Here is a 22,175-nt window from a genome sequence, read left to right as displayed (position 1 = left end):
AGAATTTTGAAGAGGTCTTCAGACTCTCAAATCACAAGGAATCTGGACTCTTCCAGAGCTGAGAACCTGGACCCTCTGAAAACAAGGGTTCAAATACACTCTGTTAGGTGGAAAGGCTAACGGAGGCTGGATGTATTTATGGCTCTTCCTAATTCATCCGTCTCTTTTACCTCCAGCAGTGTGTGTTAGTCGCTGTCGTGTCTGACTCTTTGCAACCCCATGGACTATGGCCTGCCAGACTCCTCTGTCCATGGGATTCTCCAGGCAAGAACCAGCAGGCAAACCCTTACAGGGAAGTGTTCTGTGGCTTTCTTTGCTGAGTGTGGGGTGTGAATAAGGAAACAGCTAGACTTCCATTCCCACAGAGGATAGGAGATGGACCTCAGGGGGAAACATCACTTTGTGCTAACGAAAAACCCCAGACAATACACAAGGTACCTATTTTTAAACAAAACACCACGACCCTAGATTTGACCCAAAAACGTTTTTCCCTAGAATGTAGGTTTATTTTCATAAGTCTTTCAAAAGCGTAAAAAATTAAATCACACTTAATTCTCTAACACCGGCCTTACCTTAACTGCAAAGAGGAAAAATGACACAGAATCAGGGTTGTTCTAGAAATTCTGGGCTATCAAGTTGTTACATGAAGGCTGATGAAATGCCAAATCATTTCTCCCTCTCGACTTGAAGGGAATCTGGGCAGGAAGACTTCATGTGATGAAACGATTTCACTTGCTATTTGAAGAATTTTCTTGTAAGATATACAATCCCTTTAAATTTTCCCAGGCAGCTGCTAGAGGTTGCTAAGGAAATGATGGAAATAGAAAATATTCTAAATAAATAATTAGTGATTTCTGAGGAGCAGGTTCTTGAGATGTTTTTTTCAGGCTGTCACACATCATAGGTACCAACACTCGACAAGTGTCCTGTCTTGCCTTCCCTCCCTCTCTCTCTTCTCCCCTTCCCTTCCTTCCTTTCTTTCTATGTTAAAGAAGATAACATAGATAACCCATAAGGATCCCCTGTATAACCTAGGCAACTCTACTCAATACTCTGTAATGGCCTATACAGAAAACAAATCTAAAATAAAGTGGATATATGTGTATGTATAACTGCTTCACTTTGCTGTACACCTGGAACTAAAACACTGCAAATCAACTATATTCCAATAAAAATTATTTTTAAAAGGAGCAGTGGAATCTTCAAGCAGTGAGCCACAGAGGGAGCTTTGGAGTCACACTGTGCCCACCTTGGTGGAAAGACACAGACGAGGACCCAGGCCCCCCAACCCCACGCAAGGCAGCGGAACACTCACTGTATCTGTTTTATTCTGTTGTGCTTCGGCAAAAGATTATGTCTGAACAGAAGAATCTTGAAACAGACATCTGTTGTTTTGGCACCAGCATCCATTTCCTTTCCTTGATAACCGTATCCTGGTTCTGCTTTGGGAAAATGCCCGCGTCTCATCCTCCGTGCCCCCAGGAGAAGCAGCCCGCCTCTGCTCCAAAGAGGCACGTACCTCAAGCCTCACACCCCCTCTGACAACAAGGGCTGGTGGCAGGATGTCTGTGTGCGACCCCATAAGGGGGAATGAGGCATCAGCAGACACTTTTGGGACAAAGATGGCGCATTTTCCTACTGCATTTGGGCTGAGAAGACTGGGCTGGCACCCATTGCCATGCACAAGGGACAGATTTTCAGAAAGCAACCAGCTACCTCAGAGGCAGTGGAATCCAAAAATGAGACATCTGCTGGGACTTCCCCAGCAGTTAAGACTCTGAGCTTCCACTGCAGGGGGTACAGGTTTGATCCTTGGTCAGGGGACTAAGATCCCACATGCCACACAGCACAGTCAAGAAACATTTTTAAATTCAAAAACGACAGATTTGCTGACACTGTTTAAGCCCGACTTAGGCCGTTCCCGGGCTTCCCTGGTGGCTCAGATGATAAAGAATCTGCCTGCAATGCTGGAGACTCAGGTTCAATCCCTGGATCAGGAAGATCCCCTGGAGAAGGGAATGGCTACCCACTCCAGTATTCTGGCCTGGAGAATCCCATGGACAGAGGAGCCTAGTGGGCTACAGTCCATGGGGTCACAAAGAGTGGGCCACAACTGAGCAACTTTCACTTTCACTTTCCAGTATTCTGGCCTGGAGAATTCCATGGACAGAGAAGCCTGGCAGGATACAGTCCATGGAGTCACAAAGAATTGGACACAACTAAGCTACTAACGGAGAAAGCAATGGCACCCCACTCCAGTACTCTTGCCTGGAAAATCCCATGGACGGAGGGGCCTGGTGGGCTGCAGTCCATGGGGTCGCTAAGAGTCGGACACGACTGAGCGACTTCACTTTCACTTTTCACTTTCATGCATTGGAGAAGGAAATGGCAACCCACTCCAGTGTTCTTGCCTGGAGAATCCCAGGGACAGGGGAGCCTGGTGGGCTCCTGTCTATGGGGTTGCACAGAGTCGGACACGACTGAAGCGACTTAGCAGCAGCAGCAGCAGCAAGCTACTAACACTTTCACTTCCACCTTTTTAGGCCATTCCCACCCAGGACTTCTCAAACATATAAACCGTTAAATTCCTTTTTGGTTCATGCTTGGTTCAGATACTATGTGGAATTTATGCATATTATAACCAGGACAACCCTAACCAACAGAGTTCCACGGCTACACTTCTAACCACTGGGAAAGATTTTCTTTAAACATGCTCTAATATATTATGATGGGAACAGTTTCTTCCTCCTCGTGGAGGAAAGGAAAAGAGACTAGAAACAGACATAATCCCAAGATATCTAGGAGCATCAATGTCAAGAGTTGAAGGTAAACTCAAAGAAGACTCTCACACAGCAATTCATACATGAATGAGAACCAGTGAGTACCGAAAATAAAACTCTTATTCTAAATAAGAAAATCAGTGGTTCCGGGTAAGGTTATGGGGTTTTTGTTGGCTGAGATCACCATGCAATTTTTAGAGTCTAAATGGGTAATAATCTATTTAACACCTGGCATATACATTACTACAATAATTTATAACATTAAATGTCTTAAATATTTATGGAAACATGGTATGTTCATTTTGTTTGTCCATATTCAGATATTCATCGCTAGTAAGGAAAGAAAAATGCCACCTGGCAATATACTCTTTGTATCCAAAAACAAATCTTAAAAATTGGCTAAGAAGTGGGTAGAGAAAAAAGATAGCCAACTGTGTTTGAGTTTGTTTGTTTTAAACATTCTCTAAACATCTGTTTTGCCTGTTTATTGTTTACTGAATGTAAGCCTTTTATAAAGTCTCTTATTTTGCAGGGGCAAAATACGTGGGATTAGCCCACTTTGGAAGCAACCTGAAGTCACGCCATGTTTTAACTCAAGAAAAGCCTTGCTTTGAGATCAGTCTGTGTCACATGACCACCACCTAGTGGTGGGGTACGTAAATAGCAGGAATAGCTGACAGTTCCATAAACACCTTTTAAATGGACCCCAGCACCGTCCTGGTTTTTTGTTTTTTTTTTTTGTTTTTTTGTCATGCTCATTTTGATCAGAACGAGATCTTCCCTCCAGGATGGCAGAATTAGAAACCAAGAAATTAAGAAACCAGACTCAATGGACATGAGTTTGAGCAAACCCCAGGAGATAGTGAAGGACACGGAAGCCTGGTTGTACTGCAATTCATGGGGTCGTGAAGAGTCAGACACGACTTAGCGACTAAACAACAACAAGAAAACAGAAATCTGGGCAGGATCAAAATAACTATGGAATTAAGAAAATGTTAATGATGACAGTGGTTTATCAGCACTTTCCAATGACTGGAGCTCTTACCACGAGGAGTCCACAAAGTCAGTCCAGGTGAAAAGTGAAAGTGAAATTCGCTCAGTCATGTCTGACTCTTTGCAACTCCATGGACTGTATAGTCCATGGAACTCTCCAGGCCAGAAGAGCAAAGTGGGTAGCCATTCCCTTCTCCAGGGTATCTTCCCAACCCAGGGACTGAACCCAGGTCTCCCACATTGCAGGCAGATTCTTTACCAGCTGAGCCACCAGGGAAGCTCAAGAATACTGAAGTGGGTAGCCTACCCCTTCTCCAGGGGATCTTCCTAACCCAGGAACTGAACCAGGGTCTCCTGCATTGCAGATTCTTTATCAGCCAAGCTACCAGGGAAGCCCTGGTAAGTACAGGTAGTTCAAGATACAGTCATATTGAGGAGAGATAGTTTACCAGAGGCCCAAATGAAGGGCAAATGTAAACTATGCAGTTATCTAAGGAAAAAGCATTACAGTGGAGGAGGCAACAAATGCAAAGGCTCCATGACAGGCAACGTTTGGCTTCTTGCAGCACATACAAAGTGAGGAGATAAGTATGATTCAGGCAAAGAAGCAAAGACAAGAAGGCTCTTGACTGTAGGTAAAGAGGTGGGCAGGGATCAGGTTCTTTAGGGCTTTATAAATCATGATCAGGACTTAGAATTTTCTTTTCGGTTGATAAAAAGCCATTGGAAAATATGAAGTAGGAGAATGATGTGGTCTGCTTTATGTCCTAAAAGCATCACTTACTCTAGTCAATGTGAAGAGCAGACTACAGAGGTCAAGGGCATTAGCAGAGGGACTTCCCTGGTGGGCCAGTGGTTAAGAATCCACTTTGCAATGCAGGGGAAACAGGTTCGATCCCTGGTCAGAAAACTAAGATCCCACATGCTGAGGGTCAAATCAGTCCAAAGGGCATAATACTGAGGCCCACACACCCCAGAGCCCGGGCTCTGCAACAAAAGAAACCACCACAATAATAAGCCCACACATCACAACTAGAGAGGAGCCCCTGCTCGCCACAGCTAGAGAAAGCCTGTGCACAGCAATGAAAAGCCGATGAGCCAAAAATAAATTAACTAATTAATTTGAAAAAACAGTGTTACCAATACAGTATATTAACACATATATATGGAATTTAGAAAGATGGTAATGATGACCCTTGGAGAAGGCAATGGCACCCCACTCCAGTCCTCCTGCCTGGCAAATCCCATGGACAGAGGAGCCTGGTGGGCTGCAGTCCATGGGGTCCTGAAGAGTCGGACATGACTGAGCAACTTCCCTTTCACTTTTCACTTTCATGCATTGGAGAAGGAAATGGCAACCCACTCCAGTGTTCTTGCCTGGAGAATCCCAGGGATGGGGGAGCCTGGTGGGCTGCCGTCTATGGGATCACACAGAGTCAGATACGACTGAAGTGACTTAGCAGCAGCAATGATGACCCTATGTGCAAGACAGCAAAAGAGACACAGATATAAAGAACAGCCTTTTAGACTCTGTGGAAGAAGGCAAGGGTGGGATTATTTGACAGAATAGCATTGAAACGTGTATATTACCACATGTGAAACAGATGACCAGTCCAAGTTTGATGCATGAAACAGGGTACTCAAAGCCAGTGCACTGGGACGACCCAGAGGGATGAGATGGGGAGGGAGGTGGGAGGGGGGTTTAGGACAGGGGGATATATGTACACACGTGGCTGATTCATGTCAATGTATGGCAAAAAACTACCACAATACTGTAAAGTAATTAGCCTCCAATTAAAATAAATTAATTAATTTAAAAAATAAAAAAGAGTGTTAGCAGAAACAAGGCTAGAAGTCTACTGGGCAAGAGCTGTGTGTGGTACCAAGGCAGACTGACAGATATGTAGATAGATAGGTAGACAGCTACCTATGTATACAAACACAGGTGTGTGTACATACATATATCTTCATCTGATCAAATACATTTATCATAATAACATAGTCTTTACAAATACAGAAGAAAATTATTATTTTTAATATAAAAATCAATATAAGTAAGTACATTTTTATGGCAATAAAACTTAAGACTGATGTTTAGAAAATATCAAATTCTTAATAGAAGTAGAAAATCAGGTACATTTTATGTGTCCTTCTAAAATATCCTGTGACCTCTTAAAATAGTTCTATGTTCCACACAAAAAGCACTGCATGTGTGCTAAGTTGCTTCAGTTGTATCTGACTGCAATTCTGTGGACTGCAGGCTGCCAGGCTCCTCTGTTATGGGATTCTCCAGGCAAGAATCCTGGAGTGGGTTGCCATTTCCTCCTCCAGGGGATCCTCCCAACCCAGGGATCGAACCCATGTCTCTTACATCTCCTGCATTGGAGGGGGGCAGGGGGGGAAGGTTCTTTACCACTAGCACCACCTAGGAAGCCCAGCAAAAAGCATTATGCCCACTCAATTTATTTCGTCCTTCCAACTGGATTCCCTTCTGGATGGAAGATAATAAAAAGAGGTCAAGTATGACCACATCCTTGTGTTAGTTACTTTAGCAGATACTTTAGCAGATGACCCCAGACTCATTCTCCCCTCCTTCTTGGACACAGAAACATTCATATCGGTCCTGGAATCCCCTGCAGTTCGATGTGGTCCTGTAGTGGAATTCTCACCAAGAGAAAGAGCAGAAGTCATAAGTGTTATTTACTCCACTTGCTAAAGAGGAAATTACTTCCTGCACTTTGTCCTCTTTGCCAGACTATTTGCTGGAAGGAGAAGACTCTTGAGAGCCCCTTGGACTGCAAGGAGGTTCAACCAGTCCATCCTAAAGGAGATCAGTCCTGGGTGTTCATTGGAAGGACCGATGTTGAAGCTGAAACTCCAATACTTTGGCCATCTTATGCGAAGAGTTGACTCATTGGAAAAGACCCTGATGCTGGGAGGGATTGGGGGCAGGAGGAGAAGGGGATGACAGAGGATGAGATGGCTGGATGGCATCACCGACTCGATGGACATGAGTTTGAGTGAGCTCCGGGAGTTGGTGATGGACAGGGAGGCCTAGCGTGCTGTGATTCATGGGGTCGCAAAGAGTCGGACATGACTGAGCGACTGAACAGAACAGAACTGAAATGGGGTAGAGTATCAGCTCTGAACCTAGGAGAAAAATCCTTTAAGGCAGGGGTTCTCAGTCAACCACAGGCAATTTTGCTCCCCAGGGACACCAGGCAATGTTTGGAGATATTTTTGGCTGTTCAGATGGTGGGGGGGTGGGGTGAGGAGTTAACTACTGGCAGCTGGGACGGGCAGCAGTCAGAGGGGTTGCAAAACATCCTACAATGCATAGGACAGCCCTCCACCACAAAGACTTTCCTGATCCCAAATGTCCACAGTGCTGAAAGTTGAACAGGTTTACTATAAAGCAACCTTCTTCAAACTTTGTGCAAAATAATTCCCCAAGTGTCTTCTTAAAATGTAAATTCTGGGGCTTCTCTGGTGGTCCAGTGAGTAAGAATCTATCTTGCGATGCAAGGGACATGGGTTTGATCCTTGACCCAGGAGCATCCCACATGCCTTGGAGGAACTAAGCCCATGCGAAACAACTACTGAGATCCAGCTCTAGAGCCCGAGAGCCACAACTACTGAACCCACGCGCTACAACTACTGAAGCCCATGTGCCTAGAGCCCCAAGCCCTGCAAAAAGAGAAGCCACAGCAGTGAGAAGCCCAAGCAACACAACAAAGAACAGCCAGCCACTCACCACACCTAGAGAAAGCTGCAGGCAGTAATGAAGACCCAGCACGGCCAAAAACAGATAAACAAATCTTTTTAAAAATAGTCAATTCTGCTTCAGAAAGTCTGGGGTGGAATCTGGGGTTCTGCATTTCTAACAAGCTCCCCAGGGGATGGTAGAGCAACAAGATGGAAAGAATGGAACTTGAGTCTCTGATTGGTCTTCCTGAGCATGATAACCCCAGCAGTCCAGACTGGAGTACCCAGGGGGTGCTGCTACTCAAACATACACGCCCACACACCTGAACTCATAGTTTTCAGCTTGTGTTCCTTCTGAGAGGCTGGTCTCAGGCAGCACTGATTGCTACAAACTCTGAATATTGACATTTCAATTTGAATATTGAATATTCAATTTGAATACTGAATTTCAGAGGAAAATCATCTATCTTATGTAAAGCCACTACAGGTTGGGATCTCTTTGCTGCAACAGTTCAGTTCTTCCCCTAACTAGTACAGTGTGTGTATGCATGTTCGGCTGTGTCTGACTCTTTGTGACCCCTTGGACTGTAGCCTGCCAGGCTCTTCTGTCCGTGGAACTCTCCAGGCAAGAATACTGGAGTGAGTTGCCATTTCCTTCTCCAGGGGATGTTCCCAACCCAGGGACAGAACCTGCAGCTCCTGCATTGGCAGGCAGATTCATTACCACGGCATCACCTGCGAAGCCCAACTAGTACAGTGACCATCTGCAAACTGCCAATGGTGATGTCTATGCTGCTGTTTGGCAAGATACCTCAAGAGCCTCAGAGGTGATATTTTCCAGAAAAAGAGGAAAAGGAAAGGGAAGAAAAGGAACAAGATGGTGGCTTCTAGAGAGCTCTGGGAAGAGTGTTTTGCTGCTGTAACAAATGACCCCAAACTAATTGGTGGCATGCCCTGGAAGTCAGAAGTCTAAAATGGGTCTCCGTGGGCTACAATCAAAGTGTCAAGGGGGCTGTATTCCTACTGGATCTTCCAAGGAAGAACCCATTTCCTGGCCTTTGTTGTAGCTTCTGGAAGCGGCCTGAATTCCTTGGCTCCTGGCCCCTTCTATCTTCAAAGCCAGCAACAGAGGGCTGAGTCCCTCCTGTGCAGCCATCCCTCTAAATCTCTCTCTTCTGCCCCCTCATCCATTTGAAAGGACTCCTGTGATTACATGGGGGCTCATCCAGATAACCCAGGATAATCTCCCCCCTCAGGTTTAGCTGTTGAGCAACCATAATTCCATCTGCAACCTTAATTCTTCTTTGCCATGTGATGCAGCATGATCACAGGTTTTGGAGATCAGGATGTAGTTATTGGGAGGATGTGTTATCGTGCCTTCCACAGCTTAGAAAGTAGGCTAGTCAGGCAGCCAGAAGGTGGGACATTACTATGCCTATCTGGTAAATGCAGAGAGGGTGCATAGGAAGAAGGGATGACAAGCCATTTGGGAGCAAAACGAGAGAATCTCCTGGTCACTCCCAGAGCTCATCCACTCCAGGGCAATCCTTAAAAGCACATGTGCTCTATGGCTTTTTATGTTCTCTCAGTGTGAAAGAAAGATGCCTCAGTGGTCATGAGTCAGGTAAAAGAATTATGCAGACAGAGGTTCTCCAGGAATTCTCTGGATCTTCATGCAGTCTGCCCTCACAATGTTTGATATCCATGGTATATAATAGTTTCTGTAAATTAAACTTCTTAATCTAACTTTATGATAAGAGTACCTGTCCTGTATTTCAGGGACTCCCTGGAGTGCAACATTCCAGAAAAACAATTACCTGGGGGAGTTCATGGAAATGTGTGTGGATTAACAACAACTACAGGAGATGGACAAAGCAGATGCAAGCACATCACCATGATTCTGCCCTTGCAAAATCACTCGGGGCTTATCAGAAACGGATGTTCCCATTTTAGAGATGAGAAAACAAAGGCTCAAAGGCTAAATACTCTCTAGGCACCCAAAGCAAGGTAGACACAGCACTCAGACTCCAATCTTTAATTTCTGATTTTAGGTTCAGCTTTCTTTCCTAAATATCACAGAGCTCCAAACAGGCAAGCGGCCCTAGGATAAAGGCACTCAGACTGAGGAAATGACTCACATGTCCTCAGCTCCAAATCTCCAACCCTTTGCTGAGGCCTTAACCTGGAGGCAGAAGGGTGGATTTACACCTATCGTGTGAAACAAATCAAACACAGCCTCCACTTCACTGTTTGATTAAATGGCAACGATGTCATTTTGATCATGCATTTAGAGAAAGATAATACCAACTACTCCTGAGCATAACAGCCTATCAGGAATAATCCAGGCTCTCCTAAAACTTTGGCAACTATAGCAACAAAGGCCAGGAACCAAAGGCCACCTGTTAACCATGGCTTGGGAAGGCCTGCGGTGTGACCCCGTGACTGTCACTGCCCTACTGAAGTCTCATTCTCTTGATTTTGTAACACTGGGATAAGACGGTACCTACTTCATGAAGCTGCCGTGAAGGATAAATCAGGTAACGTGGTGTGCCGGCAGGACCTTTTGGGGAGACTGTCTAGCCCACACAGCTTGTTTGAGTGGGTTTCTCTTTCTTGTACCCAAAATAGTCTTGCAAAAATAGTACTTGAAAGAACTGAAAACAATTCTTAGCCAGAGTTCCCAAGGAGTGTGAGTGTGTGATTTCTTTGCAGAAGCCTGGAGTTTTGTAAGAAAATGGCACAGAGAAGGTACCCCTTTCATTCAATAAACTGTCACTGATTCAGAATTAGTGATGAATACGCCACCGTCATGAAGTGCCTACCTGTGCCAAGTACTGCTTCTGGCTCAGTACCCTGGCGAAATCAGGTGGGACAAGACCCTGCTCCCATGCACTTGATCTTCTGGGAGGGAGAGTGAAGTCATTAGGATGATTTGGGAGAGTAATACATCCTCTGAAGAAAATAGAACAGTGGAACAAGCTCAGAAGTGGAAAAAGGTCTTTAAATTAGGTAGTGTGGAGAGGTCTTTGGGGGAATCTGAAATGTGAGCCAAGATCTGAAGGACAGATAACCAGATACCTGCATTGTAGTAGTGGGATTGGGGGGGGCGGAGGGCAGTGGGGGGCAGAGAATTCCCAGAAGAGAGAATTAAAATGTCCTGGAGCTTCCCTGGGGGCTCAGTAGTAAAGAATCCACTTGCCAATGCGGAAGATACGGGTTTGATCCCTGATCCGTGAAGATCCCTCATGTCATGGAGCAACTAAGCCCAGGCACCACAACTACTGAGCCTGTGCTCTTGAGCCCTCGAGCCTCAACTCCTGAAGCCTGGGGGCCCTAGAGTTGGTGCTTCGAAACAAGAGATGCCACCGCCACGAGAAGCCCATGCACTCAACTAGAGAGTAGCCCCTGCTTGCCACAGCTAAAGAAAAACAGTCCTCAAACCATCGAAGACGTGGCACAGTCAAAATAATTACATTAAAAAAATTTTTTTAAATAAAATGCCCTGAAGTGAGAATGAACTTGGTCCCAGAAGAGAAAAGGAGACATTTCCACAGTCCGTTTTGGGGGCAAAACCCCACAGTCAGCCTGTCCAGTAGGCAGGCCATGCACATATGGGAAACCAAAAGCTTCCAGCACAGAAATACCAGCATTTACTGTTCACTCCCAGGAAGCTGGAAGACCACCCTTCCAGTGGAAGACAGCTTGGGGACAAATGAAAAGAAATGCTGTGTGTTTGGAGCCAAACACCTAGGTCTGAATCCCAACTGCACATCTTGACCAAGTTCCTTGACTTCTCTGTGCCTTGGTTTCCTGACCTGTACAACGTGACTGATCCCAGTAGCTGTCTCACCAGGTTCTTGGAATGATTGAAACCATGGCTTGGGGCAGAGCCTGGCACCCACAACATGTGTCCACCACTGGCATTCTTACATATTGCTACTATGATTCATTCAGGTCCAACGCTTAAATCGTCACCTCTCCGTTTCATTAAATAACCATCACTTGGCTGCGATTCATTTTTTGGTGCTGCTTTGTAACAACAGGAGTGCACCTAAACTCACTCATTTACATCAATTCAACAGTTAATCTACACTAGGAATGATTCTTGCTGTGGTTTAATCACTAAGTTGTATCCGATTTTTGCAATCCCACCAACCTCCTCTGTCCATAGAACTTCCCAAAAAAGTATACTGGAGTGGGTTGCCATTTCCTTCTCCAGGGGATGTTCCCAATCTAGGGATCTCTTTTTTTTTTTTTAACTTATTGATTTTTTACCAAAGGAAAATTGCTTTACAGAATTTTGCTGTTTTCTGTCAAACCTCAACATGAGAAACCATGTCTCTTGCATTGGCAGCTGGATTCTTTACCACTGAGTTACGAGTGAAGTCCCTTCAGTCTGGGATATAAAGCAGTCAGTACCAGCCCCCTATGAGGAATTCTAACACTGTTTATGAACCTGAACAGTAGTAGTTATCTTACAATCCTCCCCTCAGTTCAATAAAAGGTAGAAAGTAAGGGAATCTTGTCTTTGAAGTACGACATTTTGGCTATGTTCATAGAAACAATATCTTCAGACTACTCTCAAACACACCTGACACACCTCTAGTAGCAAAGATAGCCAATCAAAAGTGGGTGGGAAGGAAAAGGAAGAAGTGCTGTCCCAGAGAAAGAGGACTCCTTCTAGTCACTGTTTTCTTCTCTGACACCCCTCCCTAAAGTATTAAAATTTTGTTCTTGCAAGTCCTTTGCAAGTTTTGCTAAATTTATTCCTGGTTATTTTGTCTCTTTGCTTGGTTCTATAAATAGGATATTTTCTCTCATTATATTTTCAAAATGCTTGGCATGGACATATAGGAAAACTATAGATTTTGCATAGTAATTTCCTTACCAGTCACCTTAAAGAATTTCACTATTATTTCTAATAGTTTTACGCATGGGAGTGGGGATTGCTTATCTTAGGTCTTCCAAAAAGAGGTTAAACTACTAGCAACAGGTGATAATTCTATCTTCTCCATTCTTATTCTTTTTCACCTCACTGGATTATCTATTTATTCCTGAGCAATGGTAAATAGCAATGATGATAATTGGCATTCTGGTCTTGTTCTGGATTTAACGGTGATATTTCTAGTGTTACACCATTAAATACGATGCTGGCTTTGGGTATGATCTGATTTTATCAGCAAATGTTCTAAAAATCAGGAATAAACACTTAGCTTTACCAGACTGTTTAGCATCCACAAAATAAATAAGATTTTTCTCTAAGTGAAAAGTATGAAGAATAAACCACACAATTTTTTAGGTTTCCCAAGATCAAACCATCCTTCCACTCCTAGAATAAATGGCACTTTGTCAGGACTTTACCTTGTAATGTAATCGCTTAATTGTCCATTTCTCCACTTGAGTTCTTTCAGATCACTGGCTATGACTGATTTATGTCTGACACATAGCTGACATTTAATACATGTTTAATGAATAAATAACTGAACTAACAAGTACACTCAACCTCCTCAAACTAAACACTTGTACCTCTTTCTGACCTAAAAAAGTGGGAGAGATCATACACCTTTCCCAGAGTGGATCTTCAGATGTTTACTGTATATGTGGTGTTAGTACAGTTCAGTCACTCAGTCGTGTCCGACTCTTTGCGACCCCATGAATCACAGCACACCAGGCCTCCCTGTCCATCACCAACTCCCAGAGTTCACTCAGACTCACATCCATCGAGTCAGTGATGCCATCCAGCCATCTCATCCTCTGTCGTCCCCTTCTCCTCTTGCCCCCAATCTCTCCCAGCATCAGAGTCTTTTCCAATGAGTCAACTCTTCGCATGAGGTGGCCAAAGTACTGGAGTTTCAGCTTTAGCATCATTCCTTCCAAAGAAATCCCAGGGCTGATCTCCTTCAGAATGGACTGGTTGGATCTCCTTGCAGTCCAAGGGACTCTCAAGAGTCTTCCCCAACACCACAGTTCAAAAGCATCAATTCTTCGGCGCTCAGCTTTCTTCACAGTGGTCCCTAATTCTTTTATCAATAGAATCCTTGAATATCTCATTCTTTATGGGGAAACTCTTCCCTATGGTTGCAATGGGAATAAGCCTCCTTCCCTACTCCCATCACCACCCCAAGCCAAAGGGGTGGCTACATCCCCCAGGCCTGAAGAGAGCACCACACAGATTGTTTAGGAATGGGTACATGATCCAATCTGGGTCAACAGCATCTCCAGCAATTTCTTACAGAAACCCTTAAGAAAAAAAGTTTTCCGAAAGAATTGATAAACCAAAAATTGCTTGTCTAGGGTTGCTGCTTACTGTCTTGCTTAAGGTGTAGTGAGATAACCTGAGAACGAAGCGGGTACAGCAGAAAAGACCAGAAAGAAACAGAGACCTGGATTCAACTCTTCCTGAAGCCATTACCCCTTAGACTTTCTAAGGAATAAATCAATAATTACCTTTCTTGATTTACAATAGTTTAAGCTCAATTTCTACCACTTATAACCAAAAAAATAAGGCCTAATGCATGTGCTGATTTGTTTTCCTGCATATGTGCTTTATACATTCTTAAATAAAGGTTGAAAGTAAAAAAGTGTTTTAAAGGAAAGCGATCCTAACTAGCGTGTGTTAAAAATCAACCTCCTGCTTTTAATTAATGGCAAGATAGGCAGAAGGGCTCCCTCCGTGAATTATAATTTCAGATTGAAATTCCCAAGACAGTTATAGAAGATCTTGTTAAACCGCAGAAACCAATAGAATCAAGAAATTACTTTAATAGGGTGATGGTTCCATCAGTTCCAGAGATACCATCCATTATGCAAAACCAAAACCTTTAAAACTTTCTACTGTACAACCCTAGCAATCCCTCATTCACCTGAAGTCTCACAGCTTCTCTTCTGACTCAATTTAAAAGTAAAAATGACTGGCATGATTTACAAAAATAAAAATAAATAAATCATGACGTGATGGCTGGAGAACTCCCTAGTGAAAACTGCCAAATCTCAAGACAGGGAGTTCTGCGGGGTCTGTCTGAACCATCCTGCATTCTCAAAAGCTTTCAACTCTGCTGAAAAACTAAAGACAAACATGGCCTTGGCATCCTAAACTCCTCTGTACCTATCGGGGCAAGTGGCATCCATTTCTATCATAGATAAAAATGTCAGCGGGCCAACCCAGAGAGCCTCACCAGCTCCCTGTCCCATCTCCTTTATGGGAGAATTTTGGCTTCACTTGCCTCCTGAAATCAGACTCTTCTCCTTCAGCTCAAGTTACAACAGACTAAATTCTGGAATCTGGTTTTGATTATTCTCTGGAGAACTACTTAAGAGATGCTTCAGGGTTGGAAATCCCTCATTCAGACATAATCTTGAAATAAAAGGCTATGTTCAAATGAAAAATGCATTACAGCATCTCTTTAGGGCCTTCTGGGCCCTAAAGGGAAGGATAAAAGGAAGGAATGGAAGGAAAATGAAGAAGAAAAGCAAAAAGAGGAAGGAAAATGGGAGAGAGAGCGGAAAGAAGGGGAAAGGAAAATATGTCATAACCTGTGTAGGGCACTTTGAATGTCATTTCATTTCATTCTCACATCATTCCCTTGGAAGGAAATACTATTGAGCCCATTCTGCAGATGAAGACATTGAGGCTTGGTGATATTAATTCATCCAAGGTCTTACAGTGAGGATGCTGTATGACCGGTTCAGAGATACAAATACACATTCTAAAGTACATTGCTTCTAGCCGACTAGCTTCTTTCCTCCAAAGAGTCCAATACAAGTTTGCTCTAGAACCAAAATATGTTAGTGACTGAATGGACCTTATGGAGATTATAAAGTCTCATCATGTAAGTGGGCTTCTCTGGTGGCTCAGTGGTAAAGAATCTACCTGCCAATGCAGGAGACACAGGAGAGGTGGGTTCAATCCCGGGGTCGGGAAGATCCTCTGGAGAAGGAAATGGAAACCTACTCTGGAATTCTTTACTGGGAAATACTATGAACAGAAGAGCCTGGTGGGCTACAATCCATGGGGGTCACAAAGAGTCGGACGCAACTGAGCATGCATGCATCATGTAAACAACAGAGAAGGAAGGAAGAAAGGAGAGGGAGGAAGAAAAGAAGGAGAAAGGAAGAAGCTATTAAGAAAACTGATATCCAATAAAATAAGTGTGTGGCAAAGAAGGACCTAGAACCCAATTTTTCTAACTCTTAAGTCTTTACTTAAGAGTTAGTCTTAAGTCTAACTCTTATTCTTCACAGGACTCTGTTCACAGGACCAGAATCTGTTTTACTGGTGCAACTGATCACATGGATCAAATACAGGCACTCCTGATTAAGCAGTGAACAACTGAGAATTTTCCCGCCCTCAAGAAAATGTTTGCTGGGAACAAAAGGGAAATTTATTTGTAATTGTCTTTTTCTGCTTCAGGCTCCTGTTTATATCCAGCTTCCTTTGTTGTTGTTGTTACAATATATCTGAGAGACTTCCCTCATGCTGTTGCAAAATTGGTTAAGGGGGAAAACATCTAAATTGAAAGAGCGCACTTAAGCCACAATTCTGGCAACTGCAGAGGGTACTGGTATGCCAGTTACTTTCAGAAATGAGTTTAAACCAAAGGTCACTAACCAGTAGCCAGCTGGCTGTAACCAGCCCACAGATGTGTTTTGCTTGTCCCACAGTGCTGGCCCACATGGCACTTTTAAGAAATCTCAATCTGCTGCCAACGTTAAAAACCAGGCCACTTCCATCAAAACCCAGATTTGCAGTTTCTCTTCCCAAGTGGAAGACAGAGTTCCTCTGATGCCACATTTGCAAACGGAAAAGGCGTGGCTGGAACAGAACAGCGGCTGCCCTTTTGGACAGAGCGTCTGTGGCCCAGTTTCTCCCCACCTAGTCTATTTCACTCCAGTGTATTACCCACATGAGCCCTGAAGGCATCTGATGAGTGACCCTTGATTTAAAAGGTTAAGCAGATGTAGACTGCAAAGCCCATCATTATTAGTCTTTTCCCAAAAACATCCCCAATAAAAGCCTCCAGTTAATGTTATGGCAGCTGTGAAGGGATATTCATTGTTTTAGAATATATATTCACTTTTATTATTTCACTTATTCCTCCAAACAACCCTGCAAGGAAGGAATTACTCTCAGGTAAACTGAAGCTGAGTGATATTTAAGTCAGTTATCCAACCCAGATCATTCAACTAGTAAGTTGCAAAGCCGAGTATTGAACCCAGTTTTACTCAGTTACAAACACTGTAGAATGCTTTGAAAAGAATACTTTGAGAAGCCATGAGGTTTGTTTCTACCTCAGGGCCTTTGCACTTGCTCTTCCCTCTGCTTGGCAACCTCTCCACTCAGGTCTTCACATGGGAGGATCTTACTCATTCACGATACTTATACGACCTCCAGAGAGTTTTTCCCTCATCATTGATAACACGTACACACACACACGCACACACACACGCACGCACGCACGCTCATTACTTTCTATGCCCCTGCTACTCAAAGAGAGGTCCAGAAATCCGCAGAATCAGTATCACTTTGGAAATTTGAAATTCACACTCTCAGGTCCCTCCCCTAACCTATGGAATCAGAACCTGCATGTTAACAATACCCCCAGGTGATTTGTGTGCATTTAAAGTTTAAACAGCGCTGCTCTACAGGATGGAAATAAATACAGCAGGAGGCACACGTGTAATTTCAAATTTTCCAGTAGCCACATTAAAAGAGTAAGCAGAAAGACCTGTTCATTTGCTGTCTCCCCTTTCCCCACTCCCACCCCCACTAAAATGTCAGTTCCAGGAGAAGAGGTGCTTCATCTGTCTTGTTCACCCTTGTATCCCCAACACCTAAAACAGTATTGGAAACAGGGTAAGTATTATTAAATGTCTGTATCATTAAATGTATCATTGTAAGTATCATTAAATGAATGAAAGAAGGAAGGAAGGAAAAGATTTTGCTAGCACTCTACCTACCAGCCTTTGGACAACTGCAGCTTCAAATCTCAGCTCAACCCCTGAACGGCTAAGCAACCTCGAGCAAATTGTTTTCCCATCTGAGGGCCAACTGTAAAGCAGAAAGGCTGCTCATTTGCTCACAGTCTCATCATGCCACCTAGATGTGATTACACGTCTATAAAGCGTGAACTGCCATGATAACACATGTTCAATTCATGCCAGTGCCTTACACAGCCGTCCTTCCTTCTCTCTCTAAACACCTCATCTGAACGATGCTGTGGACTACGCTCCTCTCGGTAGCGCAAGCAAAACTACTGAACCTGCTTCCCCAGGCTATTTCCCTCCAGCCAACAGGACGTGTGTCATAACTGCTGACAGTGGAGACATCTTGACCCCATGGAGGGTCACTTCCCATTGCCCTACAGCTGAGAGGCTTCCAAAGCCAAGTAGTCAGTCACTGGACAGTCTGTGATCTACAAGATAGACCACGGCTCATGTCATCGAATTCACTTTGATGAGTTCTGCAATGGCAGCCACTTGGCTTGCCACAAGGCCGCACCCCTTAGAGGACTGTAAGGTGTCTGCCCAGACAGTATGTATCAGCTCCTATTGAAAAGCATATCGTAGCTTTGTCCTTTTACTTTCGGGGGAGGGGGTGTTTGATCTACCCCCATTTATTAATCACTGGCCTGTGTCAATCCACCAAGTGAGGCTTGCTGTTCCATAGCTTTAACACACATCCTAATCCATCAGCCTATCTTGCCCTGCAAATCTGATGCACACGTTCTAATCTCAAACGTGTTTTTAAATCACAGTAGATCCACAGCATAGGCGAAAGCAAAACCCGGATTTAGACATAACTGGAGTGACACGGAGGAAATAAAACCCGGGCTGCTTAGTTAAATGCGACAAAACTCTCGCCAGCTCTGCCGAGAGCAGCCCCAGTTTCTTCTTGCTCTCCCTCTCGCTGACATCACAACCACCGGAATCACTTGCAGAATCAGTAGGCTACTGGGAAGCACATTGAAAAGAACAGGAAAACAAATAATGGGAAAAGGGGATCAAAACCTTTAATTAACCTGTGAATCTCCATTCAGGCAAACAGTAGAGTAAGATTTCAGATAAAACACATACCATACTATAACCATTTAACGGGGAGGTACTATAACCATTTAAGTAGAGATGCCACCATTTAAAAGACTGGAACCAGGGAACCAGGAAGAAGGGTTTCTGTTACTGGTTTGAATCAATGCCACTGCGTCCCTTCTACAATACGGTGAGGATGCCATCCCCTCTTGGCATATGGGAGGGAGAGAGAGAGAGTGAGTGTGAGTGTGTACTCAGCTGTGTCCAACTCTTTGCAACCCCATGGACTGTAGCCTGCCAGGCTCCGCTGTCCATGGAATTTTGCAGGCAAGAATACTGGAGTGAGTTACCATTTCCTCCTCCAAGAGATCTTCCCAACTCAGGGACCGAACCCACATCTCCCACATTGCCAGGTGGATTCTTTACCACTGAGCCACCTGGGAAACCCATGAAGAGAGAGGGGAGCTAAAGGGATGGAGTCAACAGAAATCCCTAAAATGCCCTCAAAGCAAGGCTGAATCTGTTAAGGCTGGAGAGCTATCCTAGGATCTGAAAGGTTTCTGGGAGTCTTCTCAACATCCAGATTTGGGTGGAAAACGACGCTTCGATGTTAGATAAGATTCTCCTGCAGTAACTGCCATCAGCTTCACTAAGTGTAATAAGGACTTACCCTGGGTGTGATGCTGGGGCAGCAGATGGAAGATACAGAGATAGCACATGGTCCTCTTAAGTGAGGATCGGGTGAATCTAGTTCCATTTGCATCTCTTAGTCCTATGGGATGCGGAGTCCCAAATACCACCCGTGATGGCTGAGGGTACCACATGTTGGAATAAGATCTTCAACAGCCATGTCCTATGAGCGAGGCAATTTACACACCTCCTTTTCCCAGCTGCAGTGTAAAAGAATGTGGCATCTGTCAGCATCATCTATCTTTTCATTCAGAGAATGCTCCCGACCCTACAATGGGACCTCGTGACATGCAGTCCACATTACACCATTCATCAACTTTATTTTAAGTCATCTGAATAAAACACCTCCTTTTCCATTTCCAGCTGCCACAGAGCAACTGAAACACATGTTGGAAAGATTTGATCTTTATTCCTCCCTCTCCCCCAAAGGGCATTTGACACTTCTCACAAGATATACAGCTCTAAAATTAGAATTGGAAAAAGCCATGGTTACCCCCTTAGAGCCACCGTTACCCCACAGCAGAAACCTGAACATTCCTACAACCAACAATTTAACAACTGAAACCTTCCCAGACATCATACCCCTTTTTTTTATTTTGCTGTTGTTGCATTAATCATCCTAACACCTTTTTAATTATAATTGCAAACTGGAAGCCATGGCTTGTGATGTTATAAATACTGATTTTCCAGTTAAATTAGGCATTTGCTGTTTTATGTTTTGATAGAAAGGGACTGTTTGAAGCCTCCTAAAACATTGCAATTAGTTCTCTCTGTTGAAACAGACAAGACATGAACAGACACATTTGCTGTTTCAGTTTAATGTGCTGGAATGTTTATGCCTAAGTGTACTTCTCTCAAGCTTTGAAAGCATAAGGCATATTTTTAAAAGGGGAAGAAATCAATCACAATACACACATTATATATTTCCAAAGTTATTTCTAAAACTTCCCCAGCCTGTAATTTAAACTTAAAAAGCACATCTCTTCTACAAGAAGGCGACCTGTCAGGAAACAATCCTTATTTTACCTATTGGCTCTGTTAATATGATAACATCACTTAGCTGACAAAGCCTGTGTTTCTGGTTGACAATTGCAATTAATTACTGAGATGCAACCGAGATGCAGCCAGCCATCCAGATCTGTTTTCCAGAATCATTAAGAAAAAAAAAAGAAAAGGAAAGAGGGAAGGGCAGGGGAGAACGCTGGTCGATTAATTTATTTTACCTGCACTTAACTTACTACTTCTCCCTTCCCTCGCTGCTGGCAGAGGGTGGGAAAGGAGGGAGATGAACAAACAACTCACTAGACACAAGCTCCAATCTGTTGCAATGAGGCACGGGTTAGAAAGGGCACAGGTGCAGGGCATGAAAACTCCTAGGGCATCAACTGTCATGTAGACACAGATGCTCCTGATGCAAAATTAACCCGGGGTTCAAGCAGCCCAAGAGGGACGGAAAGTTCTGGAGATGGGGGGCATCCTTAGTCTTTACGAGAAAGCCCAAACTCCCAGCATCATCTTGTTAACTGTTCCCGGTTCATTCTGCTCTAAACTGAAAACACTGAAGTTGGATTCCAGCCACGCAAATGCGTTTGAGGGCGATCTTGAGAGATTCCAGGAAATCCCAAAGCCCTTTAGTCAATCCGGCTTGTCCAGCTCCATTCCTCGGCGTCCCCAACACAGAAGCGCACCGCCCCGCAAGAGCCTGGCTTAGGAAACACCCCGCGGACACGAGGGCTGGGGATTCCCAGACTCGGAACTAGGCAGATTCCGAAAACAGCTCCCTGGACGAGGAGTCTGAGGCAGGCAGAGCAAGGGGACCCCTCTCTCCTCGCCCTGGAATAAAGTGATCCCTGGCGAACCTCCAGCCCTGCCCGCCGTTCCCCCCCAGGCTGCCCCGCCAGGATGCGCAGAGCCCTCGGGGGCTCACGGCTCTCGGAACGCTGCCCGGATCCCCAAGGGCAGAGGGAGCGGCTGTTTCCCGAGTGGGTCTGTCCCCACGCGCCCATCCCATCCGCCGAGCCCGGGGTCCTACCTGTACCACTCCAGCCCCTTCTCGTAGTTCCTGTCGAAGAAGTGCGGCTCTACGCCCACCGCCCGCACGTCCGGGTGCACTCGGATTGCCTCCAGCAGCGCGCGGGTCCCTCCTTTCTTGACCCCGATGATCAGCGCCTGGGGCAGCTTCTTCTCGCCGTAGTCGGGGGTGCTGGCGGCGTTGCCGCTCCCGTTGGCTGCCCTCCGGCCTGCGAGCTCCTCGTCCGTGGTGCTGGACTCCGGCGCTTCCCTCTCCACCAGCGCGCTCTGCGCCGTGACCATCTCGCCGGGGGTCAGCGGGGTCCGGAGCCAGGCGTCCCGGGCGCCCCCGCTGCCGCTCGCCAGTCCCCAGCCGTCGGCCCCGGGGGCGGCGGGCTGCCTGGGGGGCTCGGGCGGCTCCCCGCGGCTCGCGTTGTCCGGCGGCGGCGGCGGCGGCGCGGGCGGCTGCGAGGGGGCGCCGAGGCGCACGGGGGGAGGCGGCAGCGAGGGTGGCGGGGGCTCGGCGGCGCCCGGCGGCTCCTGCAGCGCCAGGGGGAATTGCAGGGAGCCCGAGCCGCCCAGGAGGCTGTAGCACAGGTAGGTGACGGACAGGGACAAGGTGCACATGAAAAGCAGCTTGCGCGCCGGCGGGCCCTTAGCCGAGACGCCGGGCGGCGGCGGCGCGGCGAGAGACGGAGGCGGAGGCGGAGGCGGAGGAGGTGCGGGCCACGGGGCCATCGCGGCTCCCGGCTCGCGGCGGCGGCGGCGGCGGCGGCGGCGGCCCCCGGTGCTGCCCGGACATGGTTTCAGCCGCCGCCCCCGCCGCCGCCGCCGCCGCCGCCGCCGCTGCCCAGCCGCCCCGGCTGCATGAAGCGACGCCGCTGCGCCCCCGGCCCTGGCCGCTGTCCCGCTGCGCCGGGGGGGAGCCCGGCCGCATGGCCCCCCCCTCCCCGCTCTCCTCGCGGCGTCCGG

The 22,175-nt window shown here is 45.8% G+C and overlaps 1 protein-coding gene across 1 annotated transcript in view; it reads right to left on the bottom strand.

Annotated features, from left to right (window-relative positions):
* The window catches only part of HS3ST4 (heparan sulfate-glucosamine 3-sulfotransferase 4), a 496,822-nt gene extending 474,881 nt beyond the window's left edge, over positions 1-21,941 (bottom strand). The window contains exon 1 of the mRNA XM_070779838.1: positions 21,226-21,941. Coding sequence (XP_070635939.1) covers positions 21,226-21,941 — 716 coding nt within the window. The remainder of the gene's footprint in view (positions 1-21,225) is intronic.
* Between the last annotated feature and the right edge of the window lie 234 nt (positions 21,942-22,175).

The sequence above is a fragment of the Bos indicus genome, chromosome 25, assembly GCF_029378745.1.
Source record: "Bos indicus isolate NIAB-ARS_2022 breed Sahiwal x Tharparkar chromosome 25, NIAB-ARS_B.indTharparkar_mat_pri_1.0, whole genome shotgun sequence".
NCBI classification, from domain to species: domain Eukaryota; kingdom Metazoa; phylum Chordata; class Mammalia; order Artiodactyla; family Bovidae; genus Bos; species Bos indicus.
The sequence above is the reverse complement of the archived record's forward strand: the minus strand, read 5'-3'. Positions and strand labels throughout refer to the sequence as shown.